At 32.5% G+C, this 10988-nt stretch overlaps 1 protein-coding gene across 1 annotated transcript; it reads right to left on the bottom strand.

The window, feature by feature from the left end:
• Window positions 1–271: 271 nt before the first annotated feature.
• On the bottom strand, window positions 272–6868 carry Mstn (myostatin). The gene is made up of 3 exons (XM_003478651.4): window positions 6207–6868; window positions 4097–4470; window positions 272–2159 (listed from the first exon to the last, which is right to left on the bottom strand). Exons 1-3 carry the CDS (start codon window positions 6577–6579, stop codon window positions 1779–1781), a joined length of 1128 nt encoding a protein of 375 aa, XP_003478699.1. The 5' UTR covers window positions 6580–6868; the 3' UTR covers window positions 272–1778.
• Between the last annotated feature and the right edge of the window lie 4120 nt (window positions 6869–10988).

Consider the following 10988-nt stretch of genomic DNA (forward strand, 5'->3'; position numbering starts at 1 on the left):
TGCAATGCATTTGGAAATTGAACCTATGAAAAAATATAAATAGTTTTCAGGTCAAGATAAAAAGAAATGAAACAGACATAATTAGTCCTTCCTTTTGTATGCGTGAAGGAGCTTGACCAAGACCAATTTAGCTTTACTCATGAAAGTTTCACTCATGAAAACTAGAATAACAGACTCAAAGTTTCTAAAACAACTTTTGTGCTAAACCATTACACTTTTATAATAAAGTGAGAATCAGAAATCCACAATCAATGATTACAACATAAAAGTGTTCTGTCTTTCAAAAATGTGAAAATTTTAATATAATTTACATTATTTCTACACATTAGATGTAAGAAATTTCACTCAATTATCAGTACAATGACTTTGATTAACAAAATCTCAATTTATAAAATAGAAGTAAATTAATGCAGAAATATATTTATTATCAAATTATAAAATAAAATTAGCAGTTCATATTGAGATAATGTTTACTATTCATTTCAGATAATGGTGTTAATCATTTTGGTATGCATATTAATAAGTATTAAAATAATGGAACGTTGAGATTTGAGTGCAATGACAGTAAACCATTGAAATTTCACATTCACATTATATAGCCATCATGAATCCATCAGTGAATGTTAATAACGTAAAAAAATATAAAATGATTGTAATATAACCATCTAACCTTTAACATAAGGAGTTTTAAGACCACTATTTAACCTGCTAATTTACTCTGAAATATAAGCAGTTGCTTTTCTGTGATACATGACATATCTTTGTGCCTTAATACTTAATTTGAAATATTCTTAGTGTAAAAATATATCAAAGTAAATAAAAAAGGAGACACTTATTTACAAAACAATATTGTATACACATTATATAAATGCAATTGTTTCAAAGTCTTTTATACAATATTGATAGAATCAGTCATTTTTGTTATTTTACCATAAAACTGTAATGTTGCAAAGGCAGGCTATAATTTTGAAGTTTTGATACAGATGTACACTGTTTGACTGCCTCTTAAAAATACTCAGCTTCTTTAAGTATGTTGTAAAATTGAAATTTGACCCCTAGAAAAGTGATTCTTCTTTCATAAAGAAAATCCATTCCCCATTTAAAGGTGTGTGAAAATGCACCTGAAGAAAGGAAAAGGTTATTATTTTACTCAATACTTTTGATTTGATAAATCTGACAACATCAGCCACTCAGTCTTTTGTACTAGCACCATTGGCATGGATTGTTAATATTCTGACCAATCGTAATAGGAATGGAAACTTGCGTATGATATACCATCACTATTTTTGTGGAATTTTGTCTTACTAAGTATGCTTTCATACAATATAAATTCAAGTGTATAAAGAAGTTTGAAATGATGGTATGTAACAATCCTATATTTTTCAATACTATATATAGTAGGATTTTCCTTAAGTGCAAGTGAAACTGTAAAGAAATAGACTTTAAAGCATACTCCTTTTAGTCACCAGAACATAAGGAGAATAGCTTTCATTTCCTTGCTTATGTTGTAATTGTAATATATATGAACATAAATGTAATTTGATCTCCTTCTAGTTCAACAACTCTGGAAATTATAAAATTTCCTGTTAAATGATTTTTTGATGGTTAAATGCCAACCATTGCATATATTCTCTCTTTCAATTCATATACTGTAGCCGTACTTAAGTGACTATGGCATATTCAAGGCCTATAGCCCATAATACATAAATTTCACAGTTTCAGAATTGTTGAGGGGAAGACCTTCCATGTTTTAGGAAGTTATGAATCTAATACAAATCTCATGAGCATCCACAACGGTCTACTACCATGGCTGGGATTTTCCCATATATTATTTGTTCTTTGCCATTAAAATATAACATATTTATTGGAGACATTTTTGTTGGAGTACAGCAAGGGCCTGCTGAACCTCTGGGGTTTGCTTGGTGTACCAGATGAGTATGAGGATATTTTTGTAAAAATAAAAATTCACACTCTCCAGAGCAATAATTGGCTTTGTATCTTTTGGGTGCAATGATCCAATCCCATCCAAAAGCTTCAAAATCCACTGTTAGAGGGTAACGACAGCATCGTGACTCTGTTGAATGTTCATCACAGTCAAGCCCAAAATCTCTTCTGGATCTTTTTGGTGTGTCTGTTACCTTGACCTCTAAAAAGGGATTCTGTGTGGAAAAGAAGAGCAATTAGTAATATTAATAGAGCCTGAAACACTATCCTACCTTAAGAAGTCATTATTAGAAGAAACTAATCATTTTGTTTATACCACATTTTTAAAAAGTGCAATATTGAGGAATTTTAATTTACTCTAAGCCTATTTTTCTCCTTATAGTTCAAACAATAGCAAAGTAGATTTCCTAAGGTCAGTTCATTCAATGTGTTTTTAACCTTTTTTTTTTTTTGAGTGTCAGACATCCTAGCACATAATAGATGCCTTGAAAATATGTATGGTAATAAAGTGAAGTGTTAGGAAAGGAGAGAGGGAGAGATGAGCTTTTTCTCTTCATGATTGTTGATTACACGTGTTGGCTAAATATATCTGATGATTCCTGGAGAGAGAGCTACGCTTATCCATCCTCTGTTCTTTATGTCTTTATGAGGGACGACTTGGATACCAAAGCAAAATAATTACCATTAAGTGGCACAGGGATTATATTGAGGAAAAGAAAAGTGGGGTTAGGGATTTTATGTATATTGGGTTGAAAAATATCCCTAAAAGAGGGAAGGACAAGTTCATCAGAAGAGATTATAGTTCCTTTGTTTTTCAATGGAAAAAGTTCTGTTCAGATATTTAAATAGTACTGTTTCTAACACTGCTACTGCTCCAAACTTTGAATGCATTTGAAACTTTGCTTTCTTTTAAAGGGAAAAAAATCTGAGTAATATATTAACTATTTCTTTAATAACAAGTAAAACCTGTCACATTAGCAACTTTGGTCGTTAAAATATTACCTAAAAACACTTTCTTAAATAACTGATAGTAGTTTTTATCTTACATCAAAATGAAAGTAATCCTGGTAGCTATTATTGAGAGCCAATAATATCCAAAGTGCCACACAGAAAGAAAAATAGTTCATTTAGAAAGTGTATACTCTTTTAAACAGTATGCTTTTATTCATAGCAGATTTGATTTGCTAATTATATAATCTTTATAACCAATACCATTTTCATATTAAAAAGGTAATTTATAGTTTATGTTTATTTCCAAGTATAACCTATTGTAAATTTTACCAATAAATGGAAATAAAAATATGGTCTGTTAAATAAACAGAAGCCTTTGAAATCAGAAACTTACTTAAGCCAGCAGAGTAACTTTAAGTTTTATATGAGGTTTTCAAATGGCTTTTAATAATCTTTATAATACTGAAGATATTGTCATAGCTTTGGCCTGATTTATGGCATTCCTCAAGTAAACTCTTATGCAAGAATCCTAAGACAGTTCAGAAATAAGCTAGGTGGTAAAGGTTAACTAGCCTAGAAATTAAAATGTTATTGGTAGTATTCTTCAAAGATATCTATCTTTATTTCTATATCATCTATATCTATATATCAGTGCATTCAACTTTCCATAAATAATTAACATATTCATAGGGAGGGATCTAAGTATAAAATATTTCATAAAGTATATAAGCCTATGGATTACTTGCTGTAGATAAAATATTTTATTTTAGTTATAATGTTTAAAGTTTTTTTTCCTGCTTTATTCAGACCTAGAAATTTTCAACACATTTGGGAGAAAGAAAAACCAAAAAGTTTTGATTTTAGCCAATTATATAAAGTTCATATTTTATGCATATAATCTTGTATTATAACAATGAAAAGCACTTTATAGATCATTCTCAATTTAAAGAAATTCTTCAAAGGAATCATGGTATAACTTTTATTAAAAAATTTTATGCAAAGTATGAGTTTCGAGGGAGTGTTGCATAGGATATGAAACTGGACACCTAATTTTATTGGGTACAGGGCTACTGTTGGAGTACGATACGTTTGTCTGGCTTATGAGCACAGGAAATTGGCAGTTGTTTTCCACTGTTATTCATTCATGTTATAAATAAAAATGCAATGAAGTTATTAGAATGTTATTTTCATTATCACTTACCAGCCCATCTTCTCCTGGTCCTGGGAAGGTTACAGCAAGATCATGCCCATTCTCATCTAAAGCTTTGATTTCAATGCCTAAGTTGGATTCAGGTTGTTTGAGCCAATTTTGCAACACTGTCTTCACATCAATGCTCTGCCAAATACCAGTGCCTGGGTTCATGTCAAGTTTCAGAGATCGAATTCCAGTGTACCTTGTACCGTCTTTCATGGGTTTGATGAGTCTCAGGATTTGCACAAATACTGTTGTAGGAGTCTTAACGGGTCTCAGATATATCCACAGCTGGGCCTTTACTACTTTATTGTATTGTATTTTAGAGCCAAATTTAAAGAAACAACATTTGGGTTTTCCTTCCACTTGCATTAGGAAATCAGCTATAAATGAATGAGAAAAAGTTATTAAAATAATTTTCCATTAAAAATAATAAAACTCCTCCATATTAATAGTTGAACATTTTCCCTTGGGATAATGTATGCATATATAGTTTTAAAATGAAATACTATGTAAAACATCATGAGTCAGAAAATGTATCAAATAAAATAATTTCTACAGATTTTCCAAATTTTAGTTGTATGTATTTTTAGCCATTTATGAAGAATCTAACTCACCTTCCAAAATTTATGACTAAGAAGATTTTAAGAAGGAATAAACAGTGTATGAAATTTTAAAATGATGATGATTAGAGTGAACAAGAGACACTGTGAAGGAACATCCACTTAGAATTCTTCGGGAATCTGAGTAGTTACACTTACGGAGCAGCTGTACCAATCAGTCTGGAGGAAGGAACCCCTCCCCCAGGCCTGAATTACCTGGGGACGCGACTCACTAAGCAACTTACTGAGCCTCAGGAATGAGCAGAAAATATTGTACATCTGTTCTGTGTCAAAGGAACAAAACTAAGCAGGTAATTGGCACAAACATTTAGATGTCATATTAAAATATTCTTAAGATTATAAAGTTTTGTGTCTAGGGCCAGTCTGTCATTGTGAACACAGACAACTAGCAATTTCTTCTTTTTTTCTGTTTTTTTTCCTCCCACTGGGTTTCCTAAAATTATGTATACATAAAGAAAATCTACTCCAAGACTATTTGAAGGCAGTCTTAAATGAAAATTATTTGTTGCATTCTAATCTGATCACTTGATAAGGGAAACAATAATGTAAAAGTGTTTCAAGTCTGGTTTAAAGTACATAAAACAGTACAGTAAAGCAAGACCACAGACACAGGGCATAAAAATCTTTCTTGTCATGATTTCTCTGTCAAGGTGCCTGTCTTTGTTTTAGCTGACTGAAAAAATGAATTTTGTGAAATATATTATGGTTTATAAGCTATGATACCAAAGGTAATACTCCTTCCCCTTATGAAGAATAGATACTTTAGAAGATTATTAAGCAGTGTGTCTGCTTGGAAATTTTTATCCCGAGTACCTCCAACAGAGTACCATGATCAAGGTATAAGTAGGACTGTGTGAGCTATAACCTACCTGATTAAAATGTTTATTTCTTAGGATTTTTCTGATATTCAGCTCCTGATTATCATTATGCTTTTGTTTACTTCATCACTGTTTTGCTAATGCACTAAATATTCATATTTCTTTTTAATAGTTTAAAAATTAAACATTATAATTTGTGAAGAATATAAAACAGTGAGAGATAGTTTTGAGTAGAAGAAACTACTCTAGATGTGCAGCAGTGCTCAGATAAGCTTAAATATTGAGTAGATTTATTCCTTTATTATTTGTGAAAAACTTAAAATACATATTTTAGACAAATACAATTCTGAAATTTTATGTAAGTTTTAAACATAGTTTTAAATAGTGTCTCTCAAATTTTTCCTTGATATTAGGCAGTGAAATCATAAGCATGCTATATTAAACTAAATAATGTTAATACTGTGCAAGCTTTTTAATTGTTAGCTTCTTATTCCATAAGAAAACATTCTTCAGATTTCAGTCTCAATATATTTCTCATAAAATCTTAAAAAAAACTTTCTCTCATACTTACATACAAGCCAGCAGCTTGTTAAAAGAGCCTGAAAATAGATCTGTTTCTCATAAACACTAGAACAACAGTCAGCAGGATTGTTGATACACACTAATAGGAATACTTACACTCTGTAGGCATGGTAATGATTGTTTCCGTCGTAGCGTGATAATCATCATCTTCCAAAGAGCCATCACTGCTGTCATCCCTCTGGACATCATACTGATCAATCAGTTCCCGAAGTGGAGGAGCCTTGGGTAAAAGCTGTCTTATGGTATCTTTGCTGATGTTAGGAGCTGCTTCCAGGCGAAGTTTACTGAGAATCTGAATTTTTATAGCTTCTATTCTGGAATATTTAGTGTTTTGTCTCCAGATACATGCATTACACAGCCCCTCTTTCTCCACATTTTCTTTTTGCTCACTGTTCTCATTTAGATTCACTGGACCAGCAACAATCAGCATAAACAGGTAAATATAAACATAGATTTGCAATTTTTGCATGATTTTGAAATCAATCCAATTTTTTCCTGGTTCTTATTTCTTCCTTTTGCTTTTGTTTTGCTTTTGAATAATGCCAGGCAAAGTTTTAATGCATGTGCAGTCTGAGAGACAACTTGCCACACCAGTGAATCTTTTATACTGTATTCCAAGTGGCTTTTTATATTCCAACTTAGATGAGACAAGTGTCGTCAGGATCTATGATTGGCTCTTGCTCCACAATGAATCTCGCTGTCAGAGGTTAAAACCCTGTCTGTCACAAGTCACCAAGCAGTATTTTGTTACAGTTCACAGTGAGCTGATTCATTTGACTACTTCATAGAAGAAATAAATCCACAAATAATGAAAGATATATGTGAAATCTGAAAAATTAAAGTCTATGTTAATCATGTAAACTATATTTAAATCTTAAAAATCTCTATAAAACTTACGATTTAAATTAGTTTTAATATATATTTCGTATTTCAAATATGAAATGTCAATTCCTCAAAAATTAGAATTTTATACTGTTTAAACATGTATTTGAAGTAAAAGATTTTTGTTTTATTAAATTATTATATTGCTGTGTAATTAAAATAAAAAATTAGGAAGGCCTGAAATAAAAGTTAAAATTGTAGTCCTAGTGAAAGATTTTCACCTATAATTTGAGAAACTTGTTTTCCTGACTAAATTCTTAGTATATATTGAAAATCATTCTTACTATACTATAATGTGCATGAAATTTAAAATAACATTTGTTATTAATATGAAAATTATACTCAATTTTGATGGAATAATGTTTTTCCCATTCAAAAGATACAGATTAATATCATTCAGATGAGATTTTTCATTGCCTGTTGCCAAGGAGTAGATTTTTAGTCTGCCACTAAAAATCTCTGACTTTGTATTGGAAAATAATGGATTTTTATTTATTGCAGCCTTTATTACAGTTAGTCTTACACTTCCAGTATAAAAGTAAAACATAGTATCTATTCTCTATAAATTTTATGAAAATATTATGAGCACATAAAAGAGAAAGCACAACAGTAGAAGGGTGCCCTTTACTTGCTTTCCAGTGCTATGGTGGGTTTGCACCCCTTTGCCAGTTTCTCATTTTGACCAGAGGGCAGACACCTGGCAGGGATTTGGGTAAGGTCTGGGAGCAGAGAATAGAGCTTTTTGTTTTCTAAATTTAAGTGGTCTCCATAGGGATCAAACTCTCACCCTTTGCTTTGGGAGCCACAAGACCAAATCAGATGAACTATTAAAGAGCTAAAAAAAAAAAAAAAAAAACAAAAACAGTAAGAAAAAAAGATGTTTCCAGGCCACAGGAGATTTCTTCTTCCTACTCCTTTTTGAGAAGCTAAGAACTCCTAAGAAATTTAATCCATTATATTTTTTCACAAAAAAGTGCAGTAGCTCATATCAAATATATATATATATATTTTTAGGTCACTACCATTTTTATACACTATATACCAATTTACTGCCTCAGTGCACTAAAATGCAACTCAGTAGCCTGAAAAGTTAATGCATTTTCATCAAATTCTTAAGAGGCATCTACATCTCTTGAGAAAAAAAATGGCCTTACATAATGCATTGGATTTGCCCATCATTAAAGATTAAGGGAAACCAGACACAAAACAGATGCCCTGAGGATTTCAGATCCTCTTTTTTTGTCAGACTATATTAGGTTGGGCTTATAAAATTTTATTTGTTTGAAAATTTTATTTTTCAATATGTGAGTCTCTGTAATGCTATAATCATTATAACGGTCTTCTGTACAAACCTTAGTAAACCAAACTTTTTTTTTAAAGCATGCTTAGAATTGCATAGCAGTTGAAAGCATAGCTCTGGAGTCAAACAGATCTGAGTTCAAGTTGCAACTTAGCACTTCTAACTGTATGATAATGAATGAGAGCAGTTCATTTGTCTTTGTAAATTACAAACCATAGCAACTGTCCTTGGGTCAGTAACTGGTAGCTTGTATTCCAGTGCTTGCTCATTGTTTCATGAAGAGGTGCTTGAAATTATGCTCCATGTGCATTAAATTCTTTCAAGTTGTGGCTACCAGTTCTCAATAGTCAATCTCTCTAGGACTCTAAGGCAACATTCTTTAAGACAGCCCTCCTACGCATTTCACATCTATGTTCTTACTACCTAAAATAAAGTAAGCTTTTCATTATTCATGGATTCCATAGTAAAAGCTTTCTTGCTTGCTAAAACGTACTTACAAAACCAGTACTTCTCTTGCTTTTATAGTCATTCATGGCATCCATTGAGCAGTGAAAAGTTGAGACCTCTGATTGGTGAATTCAGCTGAGGCCAAAAGGATGATGTGCTGCCTTATTTTTTCAATGCCTATTTTGCAGTCTACTTAGTACCTTTTTTTTTTTTTACATTTTTGCCCTCTTTACAATTGTTGTTGATTTAACTATATATTTTTAAATGGTTAAAATGGTCCATTTGTGTTATGTATATTTTAATATAGTTTTTAAATAGCTGAAATAGGTCTTAGAAAACAGTTTTCCTTATTAAAAAAATACTTGTGTTAGATAAGATTTGCTCAGGCATGAGTTTGGTACTGTTGAGTGTATAAATTCAGTGTTAATGAACAAACACTGTACCAGGTGTTACAGAAAAACAGTGAATGTTTAATTTTTTTTTTTTTTTTTGTCTTTTTAGAGACAGGGTCTCTATGCAGTTCGGGCAGGCCTTGGGCTCATTTTGTAGCCCAGGCTGGTCTCGAACTTGCAATGATTCTCCTGCCTCAGTCTTCCAAGTGCTGGGATTACAGGCCTGAGCCACCACGCCCGGCTCAATGTTTAAATTTTTAAAAGTTATAGTAAAAGGCACATTGGCATCAGTTTCCCTCCAAGTACTCCCCATCATTCTTGCCACTTTCTAAACTGTTCTAGAAGTCCTCTCCTGTGGGTGTCTTTAGTTGTTGTAGGATGAATTCTTTGATGTCCTGGATCAATTAAAAATGTTTACCTTTTGTGATTATTTTGACTTTGAGAAAAAGCCAAAAGTTGCACAGTGCCAAGTCCAGTGAATAAAGTAGATGACAACATACCATAATGGTTTTGTGAGCTTGTCTCTTCTTTGGATGGCACTTGGCAGCAGCACTCACCGTATTGATCACACACATGTGCAGACATGAAAATGACTTCCAGAACTGCTTCAGAAAGTGACAGTGATGAGGTAAGTGTGTTTGAAGCAAGGTGAGAGTATTTTGAAGGAATTAAGGGCACTGTCTTTTACGTAGTAAATTTTTAAAAATTAAACATTCACTGTGTATTTTGATTAGTCCTTATATGTTTAATCAGTTATCATTACACAGAAACACATATAGAACAAGGTAACATATCAATTGGCTCATGATGTGACCAGAGCTTACCTAACTCTGTATTTTCTCAATAAACAATGGTTCAGTATTTGCTAATTCAATGGTGGAGTGATTTTAGACTCAGATAACCATCATGCATAATAAGAATGACTTAATCAAGTTCTCTAAGGACAGTATTGAATGGGCTAAGAAGTACGCAAGCGATTTCAGTTACTCTTAATTCCCTCCCCAGTGGTAGACTGCAGAGAGGAGAGCTCCCCTGCCATAGGCGCTGTCATTGTGATCTGACTGCTGGTGGCTGCTCTCTAAAGGAAAATTGTGTTTTATCTGGTTTTCTTTTCCCTTTACGTATAGCGCCATAGTGCCATATTTGGGGGACTGAGGAGAGAATTTTTAGTGGATGAGAGAACTTTTGGTCTGTCAGTCTGTTGGCTTTGTCTCGTATTGACATCTTTAAAAGCAGTTTCTCTCTGGAGTCAGTCAGGTGGCCATGACAGCATCTCACAAGACTTGTATTCTTCTCTATAGTGGACAGGCTGTGGCGGCCTTACATTTTCCATAACCATCAGCAAAGTGGCAAGTAAACCTCTCCAATCCGTACTGCAAATACCCATGGGTTGTCTCAAAACAACCTTAAGGGTATGAAACATATTTTTTAAAAAGAGGTTTATTGGGGACCAGGGATTTAGCTCAGTGGCATAAGCACCTGCCTGACAAGCATGAGGTTGTGAGTTTGATCTCCGGTACCAAAAAAAGAAAAAGAGATTTATTATTTTACACCTCCCATGTTTTGCAGACTATTTAGTGTACTGATGGGATTGATGTGGCTCAAAAAAAGAGGAAGAGACTCCAAATTAGAATAGTTCATGAAAAATTAGACTGTTTTGGGAAAACACCCAGAAAATTATGTTTTATCTGGTTTTCTTTTCCCTTTCCCCATAATAACCCTTTGGTATTACTCAACGATGATTATTCTTAAAGCCAGAAAAGATATTGTAGAGTGATTAAATCATGTAACATCATAAGAAAAAGTCATCCTATACTAATAAGAGCTGATTATGTTTTTAATGTATTATAAGACAAA

The sequence above is a fragment of the Cavia porcellus genome, unplaced genomic scaffold (genome assembly GCF_034190915.1).
Source record: "Cavia porcellus strain 051 isolate PalLab524CR breed Dunkin Hartley unplaced genomic scaffold, mCavPor4.1 scaffold_12, whole genome shotgun sequence".
Classification (NCBI taxonomy): Eukaryota; Metazoa; Chordata; class Mammalia; order Rodentia; family Caviidae; genus Cavia; species Cavia porcellus.